Source organism: Electrophorus electricus, chromosome 4 (assembly GCF_041902795.1).
Source record: "Electrophorus electricus isolate QZ-2024a chromosome 4, ASM4190279v1, whole genome shotgun sequence".
Taxonomy (NCBI): Eukaryota; Metazoa; Chordata; class Actinopteri; order Gymnotiformes; family Gymnotidae; genus Electrophorus; species Electrophorus electricus.
This window is the reverse complement of record NC_137500.1, coordinates 30,037,315-30,058,775: the sequence shown is the minus strand read 5'-3', so window position 1 is coordinate 30,058,775 and position 21,461 is coordinate 30,037,315. Positions and strand designations below refer to the sequence as shown.

The following is a 21,461-nucleotide window of genomic DNA, read 5'->3' as shown; positions in this document are numbered from 1 at the left end:
ATATCCGCGTTTTTAGCACATTTATAGCCTATTGCTCTAAAAGGAATCATTCTTTTCAATTTCATAGTATGTAAAATCTATGAAGCAAAGTATAGTAAGATTCATAATTGTTTAATATACAATAAGCACAAATCTGTTTGCCAATGACTTAATATCTGTCAATTGACAATGCCTGACACTGTTTCAATCATAAATGGCTATAAAAATGCAGGATAATTCAGCAACATGTTATATACTGAAAATTGTTTTATTGAAACAAATTAAACATCGGTTAGGTCACATGGCATTTAAATGAGGATTTATAGTACTATTGTTTTTTCAGTTATTATACATTTTATATTTTAATACATTTTGTGGGAGTTTTGCAAGTCCTCTGAAATGTTTTGTTCATACTGTAAATAAAATTACTTTAATAATAAATTAGTAACATTCTCTGCTCTCTTGTGAACAATTAGTTGTTCATTTTATCCAACTTTGTTCAATATTCTTAGGTCGTCAGGACTAAGTGGCAGGTATTGCTGCCGCCTCTCGAATGGGAATTCCCCTTTCAATAAAGCGTTTCCTTGAAAGGATCATATTACATTTCCTCTAAAAATGACCAACCCCTTGATAACAATGGTTTGGGCATATGAATATAGTCTCACGTGACTGTCTCCCATGGGCGTGCCAGAAGTTTAAGCCTTTAATTTATTTAAGTTACAACAGCCAGTATCTAGCGTGCTATTAGAGGCTAAATAACTTACCACTTTTTGTAACATTTTTGTGCTATTTTATACGCCTACCACATGTCTGTTTTCTAGTTAACAAAAAAGTATGAAATTATTAAATAAATTAAAAACATAGTCTATACTGTATGTAAATTATGACCTAAGGTTCCACTGACGGATGGAATTTCAAGACACAGCGAGTTCAACCTTTCATCCACTGCCGTCGTCACTACATGCCATACAGCGTGAAGAGGCGTGCGGCACGCAGACGAGTATTCAGATCACTGTAGATTTGCACCTGGGGTCCTGCATAAGGATAAGTGAATACGATTGTTCTCTATTCAAAAGCTAAAAGGAATCTGTTCAAAATAAAACGGACGGAAGCATTGAACGACCGAGAGAGACTGGACGCAACAGTCAATCAAAAATATAATTGCGGATATTGAGCAACTCTGACTGGTAGGGTTTTAATATTTCAAAAAACTTTTTATTTAGTTGTATTATTTTTTACATGGTGATGAAAACAGTAAAGAATCTGAAACTGGCTGTGGAATCTACAGTATACTACATTATACTGCTCACGTGATTGGACCCAGTGGCGCGCTTTAGTCAATTCTCATTTTGTTTAAGATTTTAAAAAATGCCTTTGTGTTTTTAATCCCAGGAACAACATGAGTCAATGGAAACAAATCCAGCAGTTAGATATGAAGTTCCTTGAGCAGGTTGACTACTTTTATGATGATAACTTTCCAATGGAATTGCGGCAGGTGTTGGCAAACTGGATTGAAAGTCAAGACTGGTGTGTGTTTATTTATTTATTTAATTCTAAACATCTATGATTGTTTTTTAAGAGTAGCAATACAGGGACAATATCATCTTGTTACAGAAGAATCTAATATTTGAAAGAATTCAGAGTGTAATCAGTACACGTTTGTATAATTTCCTGAAGAAGTGTGAGGCAAAGTTGGGTTACAAAATTGCCATGACAGAGGCTCATCTTTCTAAAATTATTTTGGAAATAAATTTTTATTACTTAATGTAATGAGAACATTTGACTAGTACAGTTATTTGATTACTTGATAAGGCAAAAGAGTGACCAGAGACTTTTTTTTTAAGGGAAACGGCCACAAATCACGAGACCATGGCTGCTGTTCTCTTCAATAACTTCTTGGTCCAGCTGGAGAGACAGTGTTCCCGGGAACAAAACTTTCTGCACAGGCACAACCTGAAGAGAATATTCCATCAGATCCAGGTAAAATTCCTGCAGCTCACATGTAGCTCAGAAGTATCCTTGCACAACAATGAGCACGAGACCATAATAGGGCATTTAATACTGTTTAAACAGTATGGCAATATGAACATCACAATGTATTTGAGAAACTTTGCCAGCATGAGTTGAGTACAAAAAAAAACTTCCCAGAGGAATGGTTTAAGTATTTCTTGTAGTGATTTGTGCTAAAATGTAATATCTTTATTATTACAGGCCTGGCAGTCAGGTATTTGACAGTCAAGACCAGTTCTAGTTGTTCTGACTATGCTGTTGAGTTTCACAAATAAGGAAGTGAGATGGCAACATGTGTAAATAAATGATCTGCTTGCATTAGCACTGTTATTGTAGATGTGCACCAAAGCATATGGAGAGGTTGTAAACAAAGGAACATGCAATTTGACTTTGTATAGTGTTTTTTCACATGCATGTGGCTATGATGTAATGATTTCAGATTTTAAATCAGATTATATTTTTGACCTATTTGTTTATGCATGTATGTATCTGTCTGTCTGTCTGTCTTTCTGCAAGAAATGGCTAATACAAAATGTGAAGGTAAAAGATCCTATGTAAAACCACCATAAAGTAAGCCAGTACAGCCTCAGACATAATTTTGGAGGAAAAGCAACATACAGATATAGTAAAATGTACATAATTTAATGATTTGGGGAAGATTAATTTGTATTTTATAGAGCTCTTCCTAGTGTAGTGCAAAAAATAGGGAAAACGAGTTGTCAGACTGGAAACTGTATGAATGACAAAGTTGAACAATTTAAATGCTAGATGACACAAATAGTTATATGATCTTTAAACAATGGCTCAAGGGAACAAATGGATCAAGATTCTTAAAGATTGTTTTTTGCAAATCATTTGAAAATGTAGCAGCCTAAATAATATCACAGTTAATTTAAATGTGGAATAAATCAAACTGAAACACAAGGCTAGACATATTTTCTTTATGATTAAACTCACCAAAGATTTTCTTCATAATATAAGTTGATATGGCAACTTTATTACAATCTAGTTCCACATGATTTTTCAGTATTTTGGCTTTTGATTTTTGGTTGGTCAGGAAACCTTTGAAATCTGTTCAGATATACACAAACTGTCCTATATTAGTAATTGCATGTACAACTATTTAAGTGTGACAGCACAAAAGCTAAAAAAAAAATAAGTAGTTTTTGGAAGTAAATAGTGTCAAATGCTCTTAAAAGATTCAGTAGTATGTCAAGGAAAAAGTCCATATTATTATATGCAGCATTATATGCTGTAAAACAGTTTTATCTGACAAATGATTCATATTTTAAACTAATGCTTATCAGACAAGATAAGTACATGATTAAGCTTTTTTGAAATGATTAAAATTTTCAGACCAGGTTTTTATGAAGAACTCAGAAGAAAACACATTGTCTGAAAGTTATTAAAGAAACTAGGGCCACCGGTTCATGTAGAGGTTGACTTTGGTGACTTGCATGCTCTTCAACATGACACTTGACTCCAAAGGTTTAGGATAAAAGCTAAAGGCTCAGTAATTACAGGACATTTGCAGCAATCAGTGGAAACCATCATGGCAGAATTTAAGTCTGTGGTTTCCTGCCTTCTCAGTTCATCGAGGAGGAAGTTCATATAAAGCTGCATGTAATTTCCTTTACATAAATGACAGACAATAATGTGTGAATATTTCTGGTGGTTGCTATGGTTTGTGAGAACTGGAAAAAACTTTGAAAGATGGATTAATAAACCACTGACAGAGATTGTAACGGTCTGTTAAGAGTGGGTTCAGTTCCTGAAAATACCTCTAATACAAGCTCAGAACAGCTATGATTATTATCTGATATACAAGAGGGCTATACATTACTCAGAGTGAGGTGTTTTTTTGCAGGTGGGTGTACTGGGGGATTTTATAATGAATAACTGTAAATTTAGATTAGTCAAAGTTTCATTTTGCTCAATGCACAGTAATTTGCATCTTGTGTTGCGATGCCAGCCCAAACACCACAGAGCAAAATGAAAGGGCAAAGCGTGGGATTACCATTCAACATATGTATTGTGTTTTTCGCATTTCATATTCTGTGTGAATGTGCTGTTTCAAGTCTATATCTTGTCTGTGTTAGAATTTCCCCTTACAACTGGGAAAAAAAGAGATTGGCCATTTTTTTTCCAGAGTGTCTTAACAGTGTGGCTCAGTGTATTTTTGCTGTTGTTAAACTCTTGTTTTAGCAGATACCAAAGGTCATGTAATCTTGTTGAGGTGTGTTCTTGCAAATGCAGGTTTACATATTCTTGATATCTGCTGAAACATGCTGGTTTCATATGGACAGTCAGTGGTTTCAAATTGTTTTAACTTATGAATTCACATCACTCTTGTACAACTGCATGCTTTGTTGTTGATTATTCCTGATACTGTACTCCATATTCCTGATGCTGCTTTGGTAAATTTACAGCCACAGCCACCTCTGTCTCCTAACTGGGACAACATCGACAGGTTGTGAGTTGAATGAATGGCTGGAACAGTTTGTGCGGACAGCCTTAGTGGTGTGCTGGTGTCACAGGTTTTCCAGTAGTACACGAGGTTACAGAGTTCTTTCCATTCAAACTGCTGAGCAAGAATTTGTTTTGTCTTACAGCTAAATAAATACGTTCTTCTTTGCTACTTCAAACAAAATCTGTGGAAAACCATGTGTTTATTTCTCTTGCAGCTAAAGTATAAAGCCAACCCCCAGCACCTGTCCTCTGTGATCTCCAACTGTCTGAGAGAGGAGAGGCGTATCATATCTGCCGCCAGCATGCAGGAGCAGGTAACAGGAATGTAAAGGGTCTGTACAGCTCCCCTGTGGCTTGGTAAATTTACCTAAGAAACGTCTGCAGCTAGAGCTGGTTAAATCTTGACTGACCCGTGTATTGAGTTGTAAGGTTTTCCAGCTTTCGTTTTCTTCTGTATTAGGGCTAAGAGTTGCCTTTTGAAATCACACCTGTGTCTCCCCACCGTAGGGTCCACTAGAAAAATCCATGCAAAATTCAGTAGCACTGGAGAAACAGAAGAACCTGGATAACAAAGTGGCGGTTATCCGTAGTAGTGTGCAGGTGAGGCCATGTAAGGGTCTATTCATGAAAACCAGAGACAACTACATATGCAACTTACAATTGAAAACTTTGTAAACACACAGTAAGTGCAATCAGTATCTTAAGGCTGGTTCTGACCTCTTGATTTCACTGTTCTTAATCTCTGCTGCATATTTTCCTTTCATTGCTTTTATATCTTGTGTGTTGGATTTTTAAACATTCCTCTTATTTTTACTATTTCTTCATTCTCATCCCATTGGATATGTTTATCCCCTTTTGTCTGTAGGACAGGGAACCCTCTGAAAACCAGTGCTGTGTGTATGTAGAGGGTTAAAGGATTTCAAATCTCTGACTTTCCCTGTACCACACACAAATTAAATGAAATGATGAGTAATGTGTGCAAACGAATTGATTTTTGTTGCTTGTTTCTGTCCAGATTTTGGACCAGGCAGTGAAGTATCTGGAGGACATGCAGGATGACTTTGACTTTCGTTATAAAACCCTCCAGCTTCGGGGTGAGTGAGCCTTGCAACAAAGCTCTCCCTCTCTCAGCCAGGTGACCAAGCTGATATACCTGTGTACCTGTGTCACACAGGTTCTCCTCAGTGTTTGGGTTTTTTTAGCTGAGATTCTGCAAGCATTCAATTGCACAGTGCAAGGAGAACTGCCTACTGATGTGATATCTGAATGGATTTTGTCAAAAATCAGGTCTCTATCCTGCTCTGTTACAGGTCATTTCTAAAGTAGCACTGCAAGTGAGGAACTAGGTAGCTCTTAAGTTGGTTTCAGGATTAATTTGATTGGGCTTTGTTTCTTTGGCCTTTTTAAAGAACTGTCGATTGCATTTTGTTTGGTGCAGTAGCTGTTTATCTCCTACTTTCAAACTGTTATATACTACATGCATGTTTAGAAATAATGTTTATATAGTAGGTTTTTCATTATATCACTGGATGTCTACTTATAACCACAGACCCAGTGGATAGAAACTCTCAGAACATGAAACAGGAAGTCATGACACTTCAGGAAATACTCAACCGTCTGGATTTCAAGAGGAAGGCAAGTACATTAGCCCATCACTACCTTTCCCCTTGTGCCAAATAATTTAATATTTGTTTGCTTTTATACTGGTCAGTTCTACGCTAAAATGCCATTTTTTTAATATCATGAATGACCTAAGTACATGTCTTTGTGGTGTTAGATTGCAGTCTCTGCCTTGGCAGTAAACACTAAGTTTAGTGTTTACTGCAGATACTGTTGAGTAGTGGAGAGAGAAGCAGCATGTCTGGCTAACAGTATTTAGCTCTCCTCTGCTTGCTAACCAAAGGCATTCATAATGTTCATACTGTGTTGAACATTGGGGAGAGTCAGGGTCAAGGAGATATGAATGCCAAATGTTTTCAAATGTTAACTCAGGTCAGACTAATGAAAGTTTCTGGGAACAACAGTCTGATCATTATTACCTCTGTCATATCTGTAATTTATTTACCTGAAAGCTCTTTATTTTTATGAAAGTATTCAGCAAGAATGAGGTTAGTGTTGTTTTCACACCTTGCTCTCATGCCTTTCTCTGCGATCAGACATGTCAGGGCACCTGGGTAAAATATTTGAAGCATGACCTACTGATGTATTTCCTGTTAAAAAGGAAATTTATGTTTTGGTTCATTTTGATGTTTTGGTTCACTTCATTTTGTTCAACAGTTCATTTGTTGTACAATGTTAGTAGTGGCTGGTGATTTTCATATCACCTAAGCAGTTATTTGTTACTAATTTAATATGAGTGTTGTCAGGTTACTTGAGCAATTTACGTCAAGCCACAATTGTCAGGACCTGACAGCCCATGTTGGTGCATATTATGCTCTTGATATCTTTGATTAGAAGCACTGGTAACTGTTGGTAATAATAATAATAATAACTATTATTATTATTATTATTATTATTATTATTATTATTATTATTATTATTATTAACAACAACAATAATTTTAAATGCATTTTATTTTTCTTTCATTGTTTTATATTATTATTAATTAAAAAAGTATTGTATTAAGTTTACTATTGTTATTAATATTATCAACTCCAACTGAATTTCACCATGTATGTTCTATTGACAGGAGATTTTGTCCAAGATGGGAGATGTGATAAAGGAAATAGACACGATGATGGGCTCTCAGCTAATGCCCGAGCTACAAGAGTGGAAGCGTAGACAGCAGATGGCGTGTGTCGGGGGCCCTGTCCTCACTGGCCTCGACCAGCTGCAGAACTGGTACTGCCTCTCCCCAAGTTTCTCTGTCAGAAACTTGTGATCACTTTGGAAATTAGCACTGTGGTGCTAGTGATCTTATAGAGGAAGCATGTTACATTCCAGTGTGTGTGCCACAGCTTTTGAAATGGAAGCCGTGATGAAGTGTGTTCAGAAGCACATGGAACCGAAACATAATTGTCTGCTGGAACCTGCGGTGTTGTAGTTAGGATGCAAATCTCATTCACAAACAAAGTGGGTGCTTTTGACTGACACCTGTGCAGTTTTCTTACTCCTTCCTTCAAATGGGGACATCTAATTTCCTCTTATTTTAATGTCTTTCTATAGGGCTGTCACATCAGGCATTCACATGTTACAGTTGATTCCTGCAGTTAAGGCAAGGGCCTTTCTTGTGGTTCGAATGAAGGGACAGCAGGACTGTAAATGTAATCATTAACAGAATAAGAAAGTGGGTTTTCTAGAGCAGAAATCCCCAACCTGTGCTGGCAAGTTGAGCAGTCCTGAGCTAGAGCATGGAGCTGCAGTGGATCAATATAAGCAGGGTTTGGTAGTACTAAAATAGCTCAGCTTATTAAGGATACAAAAAAGGTAATTGCATTTCTTTACAATTACAAAAAGTAAATGTAATTTGTTACAGCTACAAAAAAAAGGCAGTATTACTGGTACATAAAAAAGGATTACATACCAATTTAACAAGGATCACTTAACTCTTCATAAGCTCTTCTACTTTTCTTCCTTTGTTAGTGCTTCTGAGTGACTGGTTCCAATCACTGTTGTCACGCTTCAGTAGCATCACCATTGAATGCATTGAATGCATTTATTTAAAGGTTGAAAATATGTACCATATGTGTTCTTACCGTGAGTGCATGAGTACTTCATTCCTTTACAATACGTAAATGGGAACATATGTGCATTTGTGAGCAATGGGAACAACAGATAAGGAACAAAAATGGAATTGGGCACCAAAACAGACACAGGGACAGGAACAGGCACAGAAACAGGGACAGACACCACAGCAGGGGCAGAAACAAAACCCGGCAAAGGGGAAGGCAAAAGCAAAGGAACAGCAATAGCAGGCAACAGCGGAGACACGGGAGGCCCATGGAGAACAGGAGGCACAGGCAGGGGTGGGGCAAGCAGGAACCATAGGGCAGAGGCAGCAGACCACACAGACACAAGCAGGATGGGCAAGAAACATGAATCAGACATGACAGGAGGCAGGCCCGAAAGCATGGCGATGGCTGGCAGCAGATCCGGCAGGTCCGGAGGTTAAGGCTGCGATTGGTGGAGAGTTCGGCTGGTCCAGAGGCGCAGGGGCGAACAGTGGAGGTGGGTCCAGCGGGTCTGGAAGCGTGGCCACAGAAACAGGCCTGGCACAAGGCAGCTGAAAAGGAACTGACTGTGCGGCATCCTTTGCACCAGGAAGAGGAACTGACAGGGCGGCGTCTTCCTCCCTGGGAACAGCAACAGGAACTGACTTGGCGGCTTCTTCCGCTCTGGGAAACAGGAAGAGGAACTGGCTGGGTGGCTTACGGGGGAGCCGCTGGTATCGGAGGGGTGATCCGTGAGGAACACACAGACACAGAACCCACTCGGCAGCTCCCAGGGCTCACACAGGCTATGGGAAGCTCGCAGTTGCGAGCTAACCGAGTACCATAGAACAGGTTATCTGAGTGTTTTCTGAGCGTTTTCTGAACATTTCCTGCATCTATCCATGTCTCCAAGGAAGCACATGGAAAAGAAACCAGCAAGTAAACAAGCACATTTGAAAGGGTTGCCAAGGTGACAGAAATACTATGGAGGGTCTAACCGTAAGGCTGGACTGGTGGGAAAGTGCAGCACTGTGGTTTATATCTACAACATTTACAAATCTCTTCAGCTGTTCATGAATCTGCACAGATAAATTACAGGAGCATATGAGAGCTTGTTGGTGGCCATACAGGTTGAAAATGTGGGGCACGAGTGTTCAAAATGCTTTGGTAGTTAATGGGTTAAAAAGTAAATTAATCAGATTATTTTAATGTAGTAATCATTTGGAATAGGTAACAAATATATTTTAATAGGAGGTTTAAACAACAGTTATTACAGTATAACAAAGAATTATGGTGTCCCTTTTACAAAGAACTATGAAAACTGGATTTTTATGAAAGTTGTAAAACAAGCACATGAAAGCAAAAGAAAACCATAAAAGGGAAAAAAGTAACTGATCAGTCTTCTGCTTTCATATTTTCTGCTGGCTGGACTGTAAATAAAGATGGCAGGGCAGTCTAATTTGTCATTATTGTTCTTTTTGCCCATGTAGGTTTACCATGACTGCACAGAGCTTGTTCCAGATCAAACGCCAGCTGGATAAACTGGGAGAACTGATTGTGAAGGTGACATACGAGAGTGACCCTATCCCTCTGCAAAGGCCTCAGATGGAGGAACAAGTCAAATATCTCATCTACCATCTCATAAAGAGGTAAGAGGGTTGGGCTGAACATAGAACATAGTACATAGAAGCTAAACATTTTTTAATGCATGTTTGTTTGCTTACTTATTTTATATATATTTATACAGCAAGCAAACCTACTTCACAATTATAGTGGCACCCTGTTAAAATATAATGTAAGCACAAATTCTGCAAAAGTATATTGTTTAAAAAATACATCTAGTGCATGTGGACATTACCTGGAGTCACTGGATGTTTTGGGTCTTTTGAACATCAGAATCCATCTCCCAGGACATCCAGCAGGGAGTGATCAGTTTCCAGCTCATGTCCAAATACCATACACCCATGGATCAGTCCTTCTGATCCACAGCTATCCAGAGGCCTTTTCTGCTGCCTCTGTGCTGTGTCTTGTGTGAGCCTGTGATACCGAAGAGACTGTAGGTCTTACACAGAGACTGTAGGCCTTACACAGACACTGAGCTACCCAGCCTCTGTAGCTCACCTCTATAGGCCCACGTCACCTTCTCCACCCCTTTCTGCTGAACTCGTCCAATGAATCTGCGTATACTCGCTTCTTTTTATAGTCTTCCTCCATCCTCTCCTCTTGGGGTACAGTGAGCTCCAGCATGACCACCTGCTTTGACGTTTTCAAAACCAATACAATGCTTGGTGTCAAGGTGGTCTCTGTAGTGTGTCTGGTGTCAGGGTGGTCTCTGTAGTGTTCTATGGAAATCTGAGTTGCTTCTCCAGATCAGCCTTCTTGTGCCAGTCATGTGTTGTGCCAAAATGCCCTACTGTTGCCTTTGGCTAAAGTGTAAAATAACTGAAAGATGCAAAGTCTAACCGAAACATACTAAGCATGTAGTGTAATGATATCATGTACATGCAGTGTAATGAAATATTATCCTTTTTGTACATGATTATGTTTTGAGTGACAACACCTATATGTAATGGCATAGTATAGGCTAACACCAAAAGTAATGTTGGTATTACTTTCAAAGGGGGACTTCCCATCTCAGAGGAATAAAACAGCGGCACTGTATATGCCAAATGACTATGACCAACTAGAAGATCTGTAGTATTGCTTTAACCCACAGCTGTTATTACATACAACAAAAAAAGATGTGTCATGTTAATTTTAAGAACAAACACGTTCTTTGTCAACAGCATGAGCATATTAATGCAAAGTGTAGCTTGTGGAACTGTGGCTTGTTTCATGCACCACTTCTGCTGTAAAGTGCATATGCAGGGGGTCTGGGACTGTGCCAATATTCGAGACCAATCTTGGACTCAGGGTGATATTTTAAGTGTCTTGCAGGCACTCTTCTTGAGTAAAAGCTTAAATCACAGTTTTTTGCTAGAATTTATGTCTAGTAATGAGATATAGCCTAAATGATTCAATGTAATGGTAATAGGTTTTTGTTGGTGCTCTTGTGTTTGATGCACTTTTTTGTGAGTTGTGAAAGTTAAAATTAAATCAGCATTTTGATATAATCACTTAATTAGTAAATTAAATTCGGACTCATGGTCTTGAAGTGAATTGGCTTTTTTCTGAGCTTGGCCTTGAGTCAGGCTTGCCCAACTTGGCCCTGTTACCGTTTCAATCTCATCTCATCTCAGTCTCACCCCATTCTCATTTTCACTGATTTGGTCAGGCTTTGTACTTGATTAGTTGAGGTCTTGGGCTTTACATGCCCTTGCATAAGGTGGTCTGGAACACAACATTTAGTCTCGTGTTGACAGGCCAGGGCCGAACAAATACTTTTGATGTTGTTGCTCTTAAACCCAGCAGTTGCCTCTGTTAAATGATAAATCAGCATTATGCAATAGATCATTTAAAAATTGCTGCTGTTAGTTTAACACTAGAGATTTTCCTGTGTTAGTTGTGCATATATGATGTTTTTTCTTTACTCTTTGGAACTTCCAGATTTTTAATGTTGCTAATTTAATTATTTAATGCATTATGAATTATCTTTGCAAAGTGGCTACAATTCATTGCGCTGATAATTTGATATGCAGGAAGGATGGTGGATTGGGTTGCCTTATCAACTTCCCTTGGTCTCTGATTAATGAGATACTGGTTTATTTGCAGTTCCTTTGTGGTGGAGATGCAGCCCTGTATGCCCACACATCCTCAGAAACCACTTATCATTAAGACCCAAGTGCAGTTCACGACTAAAGTCAGGTATGAGACCAAATTCACATGTGTTAAAAAATGTGTCATTTGTGTCATTGTGTCTTCTGTGTAATTGATGAGTTTTATACCTCAGAGGACACAAATGTGGAAATCGTGAGAGACTGTAGAATAGGTGTGGTCAACTTCACACAGGTCCAAATCCTGGCTAAAAAAGCTGCATATTCATTTCAGTGGAGATTCCTTTCTTTCCCACAAACGAAAGTGCTTTGTTTACTCTAATAAAATGAATGTCTTAGACGTTCTCTGGATGTTTTTCAGATTGTTGGTTAAACTACCTGAAGTAGATTATCAGCTTAAAGTGAAGACAACATTTGACAAGTGAGTTAATTAAATTATTATTATTATTATTATTATTATTATTATTAGTAGTAGTAGTAGTAGTAGTAGTAGTAGTAGTAGTAGTAGGAGGAGGAGGAGGATTATTATTATTATTATTATTAGTAGTAGTAGTAGTACGAGTATTATTATTATTATTATTATTATTATTATTAGTAGTAGTAGTAGTAGTAGTAGTAGTAGTAGTAAGAGTATTATTATTATTATTATTATTATTATAAATGAGATGAGATGAGAGGTGGTAGTAGTAGTAAAGTAGTTGTTCAGTAGTTCAGTTTTATGGTTACTCTAAGGCTCCTCTAATGAATGTGATATCATTCATACTCTTAGCTCACTCAGCATGAGATCATTTCAACAATTACAATAAGAAATACTACGCTTAGCTTAGTAGCTCTTCACTAATGCGTGGTAATGTTAGTGGTACATATATAGAAGTTTTAACATAAACAAATATCTCTGTTGACTTCTCTGTGCTGTATATGTATGCAGGGACCTTCCATCCGGCAAAATGTGAGTATACCCAAACCTCAGTGCAAATAGCTGCTTCCTGTTGTTTCTAGGCCAAGCTTCACCATGAGGGTTATCTAGAAAAAAGAAAAGAAAAAGAAAACATGTGGGAGGGGAAGTGGCAGCAGCAACAAGGTTCTGGGGAAAAAGGATTTGGTGGGCCGTACTCAGCCAATTCATTCATCAGGCATTAGAAACTGGTGAACCCTCTCTCAGAGTTTACAGTACCAAATACAAGCCTGTTGTTTAAGAAGAAGAATACATTTTTAAAACATGTCTATTCTGCTGTTTTCAGAAAGACTGCGCTGTATATTTCTCTTGGTTTTCTTTAACCTCGGTGCCTGTGCTTGTGACAGTGGTTATTTTTTTTCTCCGTAGTACCAGGCAGTTCTTCATCCTCACCAACACCACCAAAGTGATGGATGTGGAGGAGTCCTCCAATGGCTGTTTATCAGTGGAATTCAGACATCTGGTATCAGACCTGAACTGTGGCTAACACACACTGCTCTCAATCAATATTGACATAGGAAAGGTTTTGTCTGTTTTGGGAAAACAGTTTGGTCCAAGTCTGTAGCTGTAAAGGTGATGCCCTCTCAGTCTGTACATGTTGGACATCACTGAGCTGACAGTATTGACAATTACAACCATTAACTGTACCAATAGTAGCTGTAACTTCATTTTTTTATAAGCCTTATAGTGAGTTCCAGAAAAAAAAAATTTTTTCTCATGACCCAAGCACTGAACTTACATTCATAATTGTTTTCCCACCAAAACTGTGCTGTTAAGACACTCTTTTCTTTTATATGCAGTGTTGTCTTCATTCCTTTCAGTGTGGAAAAGACAGAAAGACATTGCCTCATTTCAAAGTTGTACCCATGCCTAATGATATTATGGCTTACCTTTATTACTTTATGTTTATTTTTAAATGCTTACTTCAGAAAACTGTCCTACTAACACACAAAGAGTTGATTTTATGCAAACGTCTGCCAGGTTTAATGATTTCTCTGCTCACTCAGCTGATAGTGGGCAAGAGCCCACTTGTAAAAGAGATTTTAAACTCAATGTGATTACCCTGGAAAAATTAAGTTTAAATATAAAAAACAAAGTGAGTAAGTGTCAGTGAGATTGGGGTGTGTGGGAGCAGGGTGGTTTGGTCACTCTCTGTGCTTGGAGCTAAGGTGTGTCCTTCTGCAGCAAGTGCTCCACACAGCCTTGTGTGTTTGAGCACAGAAATGAAAATGTTCAGGCAAGTGGCTCTATGTGAACCTCTGTGCTAAAGTCTCTCCCCCAAACAGCAGCTGAAAGAGAAGAAATGCACGAGTGGAACCAAAGGAAATGAGGTGTGAACACAGCCACTCACATTCCACCCTCTTTAAACTTTCACTTGTTTCCTTTGTTTACCATGAAGAGCTGATGTCATATTAACTCTCGCATCCGGTGTTAACTGCACATGCAGTCTCTTGTCAGTTGCACAGTCAGGACAGTAGGGGGCAGTACTTTTGTGCTTGAGTGGTGAATAGCTCAGTTTCAGAACATAAAAACCCTCCCCAGCCAGCAAATATAATTAATTACTGAAATCCACTAAGTGCTACAAAATAATGGCAGATAATTTTTGAACTTAAACGAGTGTACCACAGTCTGACAGGATTTGCTGAAAGTTTTTTTTCTACAGGGTCCCCTAACAGTGACGGAAGAGCTCCACTCTCTGAGCTTTGAGGCCATGCTGTGTTTGCAAGGCCTGGATATTGACTTAGAGGTCTGTTGCAATACATGTAGTATTGAATATGGATGTGTATTAAACTATTTTATAACTGAAATCAACCTTAGTGGAATGCTATGTGATACACTGTATCTCTGATAGTTCACTGATTGAATACTCTGTGTGTGCGTGTGTGTGTGTGCGTGTGTGTGCGCGCGTGTGTATGCGCGTGTGTGCGCGCGCGTGTGTGTGTGTGTGCGTATGTGTTTGCATGCACACGTATGCATGCATGTGTGTGCATGTGTGTGCTTCTCATCATTGCAGACATGCTCCCTGCCCTTAGTGGTCATATCCAATGTCAGCCAGCTTCCAGCAGGTTGGGCCTCGGTCATGTGGTACAACTTGCTGACAGATGAGCCCAAGGTGAGATCAGTGAAGGAAGTGTAACATTCAGAGCTGCGCTCTGTGGCTTCAGCGTGTTTGTGAAGTAGGTTAAAAACAGTCTAATAAGGATATGTCTCGTTATACTCATTATCACACTGATGTACAATGGTTAGAACAGAATAGTGGCGCATTCAGTCTGATGAAAGATGTTCAATGCACCTACATAACAGAGTTGTTCAGTTTAGTTTTAGTTGTAATGCCCCCCAAAAAGGGTTCAGTTTTTTAATTGTCTTGTACTTGAGGTAAAGTCCTGAAAAGTCTTGCTTGCCATTAGAACTTAGTACAGTATTAAAAAAAAGGAATGAGTGAATGTGAATCCTGCCTTTCCTCTGACATCGCCTACTCAATCATGTGGCTGTAGAACCTAGCATTCTTCAACAACCCACCGAGGGCTAGCTGGAGCCAGCTCTCCGAGATCCTCAACTGGCAGTTCTCCAGCTTTGCTGGCCGGGGCCTCAATAAGGAGCAGTTGAGCATGCTGGGAGATAAACTTCTGGGTAGGATGGCTGTTTGTTTCCTCTTTGCCACATAGTTTAGTTTTTTAAGGTTAGGTTCATTGAAATAATTCAGTTTGCAATTCTACTGAGTTGAACTTGTGATGGTTAAATTCTCAGGTGTGTATAGATAATTGAAAAAGCATTAATAAAATTATGAATATATGACCAGAGGAAACATCAACAGATTAAATCTGATTTAACTGTAGGAAATTTCAGGTCTGACTGATTTTTGAAAATAACGTGGAATGAAGAATAGGTCCTTTTGTGTCTGTGCAAATGACAGACCAAAAAAACTCCATGGGTGTTGTATTTCTGTTTTGTATTGATAGCGACTATTTCTGTTGTTCAGTATTTATGTTGTGTGGTTATTGATAATGAATGCAAAATAGTATTTAATCTGTAATAAATAATTATGTCTGTATTTTTGCTCTTTATTTCAAGGTCAACATGCCTCTTACAATGACTGCCAGGTGTCTTGGTCTAGGTTCTGCAAGGTATGTATCAAAGGTTCTAATCTTAATCTTTTCAAACTTAGTGTGGTCTTAGAATTTTCTGCAAACTTTCTTGGCTGTGGAATGTGAGTGGATTCCTGTCATCCTGAATTCTAGGAAAACATCCTGGGGAAGCCGTTCAGTTTCTGGCTGTGGCTCGACTCTATCCTGGAGCTCATTAAGAAACACTTGCTTCCTGTTTGGATTGATGGGTGAGAGACTTTTCCCTGATGCATTATTCAATGGTATTTCACTAAGCGGAACTAAATGGAAGTTATGGCTATGAAACAGTTCTATGAGGAAAAGAATAACTGTACATTGAGCCAAAGAATTTACCACTCCTGCTTGTTTGTGACTTACAGCATGTACAGTGTGTTTTCATGTGACCATTTAAAAGTGGTTCTTTCACTAAAGCATTAAAGAGCAGTGACAGATAAGAGCCAATGTACTATATTTCCATTTGATGAGTATGTACTATTGCAAGAGTGCATGTACAAATACCTTGAGCAAATTTTTGGTCAGTGAAGAACCTTTGAGGAGTTTAACAGCACAAGTTGGCACAAAAACTAAATGACATTATTCTAAAATCATGATTAGTAAGACTGAATTATTCTGACATACTGTTTATTCAATCTGAATGGCATATTATTCTAACACACTATTTAGTGTGGTGGTATATGGGTTTTGATAGATATAGCCAGTGACATTGTTTCCCTGTCATGTCATTGTCATTGTGTCTGATGATTAAACTGACACTGGCGTCATGCTTTTGCCAGCTACATCATGGGCTTTGTGAGTAAGGAGATGGAGCGTGTTCTGCTGAAGGACAAGGAGCCTGGTACCTTTCTGCTGCGCTTCAGTGAAAGTCACTTAGGAGGGATCACTTTCACCTGGGTGGAGCAAGAAAATGGTGAGGGGAAAGAGGAAAAAAAAATACACACACACACACACACACACACACTGAAGTGCAAGGCAATTGTGTTCGCCAGTGTGTATATAAAGCGATAGACATCTACGGAAGCTTCTAGAGCAGGTTCTGCTGTCACAATTTAAGTAGTTTAAGTAGTTTATCACAATTTAAGTAGTTTTCAGTGCAGTTACTAATTGGGGCTCGTGAGATGGGTCACCATTTCAATGGTGTACCTCGAACAGCAGTGTGGCTGTAAAAAGACTGTGCGAATGTGACCAGCGTGGGTTGGCAACAATCTTTTCACATGATAGACTCGCAACACTGCCTCAAGTAACATCGGAATTCAATGGTGGGGCCTCAGCTAACATCAGCGTGGAGACTGTGCAATGTTTCCTCCAAGATATGGGCTTTAGGAGCTATGCGCTTCGCCTGGGCTAAGCAACCCCACCACTGGACACTTGATGACTGGATAACAAGTATCCTGATCTGACGTTGTATTTCCAACTGGTTCAGACAGATGGAAGGATCCCTGTGTGGAGAAAACCCCATGAAGCCATGGATCCCACATGTGCACAAGGGACTTTAGAGGCTGGTGGCATAAGCGCTTGTGGTGACTCCATAATGGTATGGGATTTGTTTAGCTGGCATTCCAAGGGGGACCCCTGGTGTGTCTACAAACGTCTCTGAAAGGTGAACGCTAGGTGTGCCTCCTTTCTCACGAGTTACACCCATTCATGTCCTGCATACATTCCGACAGGTTTGGTCTCTTCCAACAGGACAATGTGCTGCCACACACATCTGGAGATGCCAAATTATGGTTAGAGGGTTTTGCCATTGCCTGCAGAATATTACTGCAGGCTTGTGGAGTCCTTGCCTTATATTTCTGCAGTCCTACACTCCCAAGGGGGACCTACCAAGTATTAGACTGGTGTATGGACCAGTGTATGGGAGTGACAGGAGTGATGTGGGGATCATGAAAAGTGCAAACAACACATGTAACAGGATTGTGAAGTTTGAAAATATGTACAAAGGGATGATGTAAACAAATCCACAAACAGACAGACATACCATAACATACCAGACAGACTTCAGGTGTTCCAAAGATGAAAAGAAAAATCAACAAAGACAAAACAACCAAGGAGAGACTAAATAACATATCAGGAAAACAAAGAAACCAAAAGCCATTTTGGCACAAGACAAGGGCAATCCAAAAATCGAAGTCGGAATACACGAGCGATTTGATGTTCATCTTGTAGTCAAGCATCTCAAGTATCTCTGTTGCCAAGTATGCTCTGTTTATCAGCTGGTTAGTCTCAGTGATGGCCACAGTAGTGATCATCCATAGTGTTGCATTCACATTTTCCAGAACATCTTCAGGTCTTGGTAGTCACTAGCTCTGGTGTTGAGCGTGGTGCATGGATCCATTGGGTCTTGTTTCCCAATGTCGGGGTGTGGGAATGATGATGTCTCCCTTTTGACTTCTCGTCTTGGGCCCCCCTTGCCATAGCATTCATGTTGTACCTTGTCTATCTTGAGTTTTGATAGCAGTTGCAGCTTATGGATATTGGAAGACTAAGCTACTAGTTGTTTCAGTGTTAGTTTAGATGTTGGACGTCTCTGCATATACCCTCTCACACTGGGGTTGGTTTTATATATGTATGACTGTGTCCAGGGTCCTGTAATCAGAAACTAAACATTTTCACCATAGTCTGTCTGGGCTAATACATGGAGGCTGTTCTCCTAGCCTTTCATTTGTGTTGCAGAGCACATAGAAGCTAGGCTTGGTGCACATAGAAGGGTTGGCTTGGTGCTCAGCATGCATGTCTGTGGAGGGAGGGGCTTTGAAATCTAGTCTGGTCTGGTCTCCTTTGGTCAAGTGGAAGTTAGACCGGTAACATGTATTGCAGCAGCTTTAGTTTTGCTCTCTTTTAGAATTGTGTTCTGAAAATCATTCAGGAATTTGACAAATGCTGAAAACCATAAAAAGCATTTTGATTATGCTCACTCTAAAAAACATTTTATTTAATTAATGGAAAGTTATTTGGTCAAAGTACACAAATTGTTCTGAATTTATGCAAGGATACCCATCCAAATCTGATGCTTTCGACTCATCAGAGGACCATGTGTGATTGATGTAACTCTAATAGTTAGTACGAAGAATATCAGCTTGTCTTTTGGAAGAGGTGGATAAATAAAGATAACCCCAGTGAAGTTTGTTATAGCATAATGCTCTGACACACAGTGGGACTTATAAAGTTCTTACTGCTTTCTAAAATTTACTTTTTTAAAAAACGTTTGTGGCATTTAGCTGACGCTTTTATCCAAACCAACTTACAATTATGACTGAGTACAACTTGAGCAATTGAGGGTTAAGGGTCTTGCTCAGTGGCCCAACAGTGACAACTTGGCAGTGGTGGGGTTCGAACTAGCAAGCTTCCGATTACAAGTCAAGTACCTTAACCACAGTGAAAAAAGTGGTAAAATGTCTCTCTACACAGGCTGAGTTAGTGCTCTAATGGAAAGTGTTCTAATGAACTTTTGGGGGGCTTTTTTTGCAGGGGAGGCAAAGTTCATCTCTGTGGAACCATACACCAAGAGCCGCCTGAGTGCTCTACCCATTGCTGATATTATACGCGATTACAAAGTCATCGCAGACGGGATTGTCCCAGAGAATCCACTAAAGTTCCTTTACCCCGACATCCCCAAGGATGAGGCGTTTGGGAAGCATTACAACAGTCAGCCATACAGAGGCAAGCCAGCCACTCTGTAAACCTGTACTTGGTATCTTTTAGCAAGAGTTGGCTGTGATATGTGATATGCCACTACATAAACACACTTCATTTGTATAAATTATTGGGAAAATAATCCTTTACAACAGTTGATATGATTAGGACTTTGTAAATCAGTGATAGCTTGATTAGATACAATATAGCCCTAACTTCATATCCTCTCCATTCACAGTTTGTTCCTACATACAAACAAATTTGATTCCCATCTCACTGATGTGAGTATATGAAAAATTCCTTTGCTTCTATATATTGTGCTGTTTATTATGTATATATATATATATATATATATATATATATATATATATATATATATATATATATATAAATTATTATTATTATTATTTTATTTATTTATTTCCCCCCCCCCCCCCCTTTCTGGCAAACATATGCTGTTTTTAATATCCTTTACACCTGAACATGTATTTATCCTAAGCAAGTTCTCTGAAAACATCAACACATTTTGCTTCATACATATATTGTGCTTTCACTGTAGCAGTAAATGAATATTTATTATCTTTCTAGAGCTAAACTGCAGAAAATAGTCGTGTACTGTAAATGATGATTATTCTTCACTGAAAGTCTCTTTCGGTACTGTAGTGGCGGAAGTAAGGTGCTAGTTTGTTTTTGTTGACTCTCCGTGTTTCTGTCGCTTCTCAGCACCACGCCGCCCCCTTGCTTGTCTCCGGAGCCTCCCCTCTCCCCTGGCATGTCGCACATGCTCAGTGAGCATATGAGCTCATACGACTTCGTAAGTGTTTTGAGTTTGACGGCTTTTCCCTTGTTGAGATTTTTAATGGCAAAGAAAAGCTCACAGCTCACTTTTAATATTTAAACTGTTTACCACATTACCATTACTAGTTTTACTAGTAAAGAAATTCTTGAAAAATACTTTAAATGTGATATAAGGACAATTTCCATTAGCTGTTAGCTGTTGCTAAACTTTTAAATGTGCCAGGCAGAGGCTTTGTCCACTAGATGTCGCTATGGACAAAGTTTCTGTTGTTATAATTTAGATAGTATGCTGTTTTTCTCCTGATATGCCTGTCCTCCAGCAGTGAAGCTGAATTCACTGTCATAGCTGGGGAATTTCCAATATTTGCTAAGGTAAAAATGACCCAGAAGCATTAAGTTGACTTTTGTCTTTGTTTTCATTGCAGATGAATTCATTGGCATGATATTGTTATCACAGTTCAAAGATGTAAAGTTTTCTGCTGAACGTGTACAAAATTACAGAGGGATGCCAAATGGGAAAGACTCAATGTACAGAGTCAATGCACAGATGTACTTACACATGTAGTAATCATTTATTTTTTGAATAAACCAATTTCAAATGTTATACTTCCTATATATCAATGGTAAGAATTCTATCTCCCTATATAAACTACTATAAAGTTTGTATCATTAACATGAAGCCCACAGTACAGCTTGGTGGTCACTGAGCAAGACATTTAATCATTGATTTCCTCTTACAATTTTCCTTACTTGGAAGTGTAATCATATTTGTTTCCTCTGGATGTTGTAAAAATATTTCTATGTGCTCTTATATGCTTTTTTTCTTATTTCTGTTTATATGTGATTTATTGTTTAATTCCAGTATGTTCCTCTGTGGCGGTTATGTATGTAAGTTCATAAGCCTATTCCATGTGTTGCTACATATGCCTATATAAGAAAATAAAGTGCTCTATTCTGAAACCTTTGTGTTAACCAAACACTGATTCAGCAAGGTGATGAAGTAAAAGTACACGTTTATTCATTTATTCTTGTAATTATGGTTTTGAATGTGTCTTTTTTTGCTCTTAATCACGCTATAACATTCAGTGCTCAAGTTTAGAACCTCTATTGAACATCTTTTAGTATCAATTAA

At 38.7% G+C, this 21,461-nt stretch overlaps 1 protein-coding gene across 1 annotated transcript; it reads left to right on the top strand.

The window, feature by feature from the left end:
• The first annotated feature begins 692 nt into the window (after positions 1-692).
• stat4 (signal transducer and activator of transcription 4) lies at positions 693-21,289 on the top strand. Its single transcript, XM_027016438.3, has 24 exons — positions 693-1,166; positions 1,372-1,506; positions 1,824-1,959; positions 4,674-4,772; positions 4,966-5,058; positions 5,474-5,552; positions 6,008-6,093; positions 7,148-7,299; positions 9,599-9,757; positions 11,820-11,912; positions 12,183-12,242; positions 12,750-12,770; positions 13,146-13,239; positions 14,063-14,107; positions 14,440-14,523; positions 14,791-14,889; positions 15,272-15,407; positions 15,849-15,901; positions 16,016-16,110; positions 16,675-16,808; positions 19,367-19,558; positions 19,770-19,812; positions 20,255-20,345; positions 20,755-21,289. The coding sequence occupies exons 2-24, from the start codon at positions 1,379-1,381 to the stop codon at positions 20,770-20,772; spliced, it is 2,190 nt and encodes a 729-aa protein (XP_026872239.1). The 5' UTR covers positions 693-1,166; positions 1,372-1,378; the 3' UTR covers positions 20,773-21,289.
• Positions 21,290-21,461: the final 172 nt, after the last annotated feature.

What these genes read in the sequence shown, in the direction of transcription:
- stat4 (XM_027016438.3), top strand. Translation starts at nt 1,379, where the DNA reads ATGAGTCAATGGAAACAAATCCAGCAGTTAGATATGAAGTTCCTTGAG. An exon ending in CAGTGGAATTCAGACATCTG is followed by an intron (nt 13,240 to 14,062) that starts GTATCAGACCTG and finishes TCCCCCAAACAG; the next exon opens with CAGCTGAAAGAGAAGAAATG. An exon ending in TGCTGACAGATGAGCCCAAG is followed by an intron (nt 14,890 to 15,271) that starts GTGAGATCAGTG and finishes ATGTGGCTGTAG; the next exon opens with AACCTAGCATTCTTCAACAA.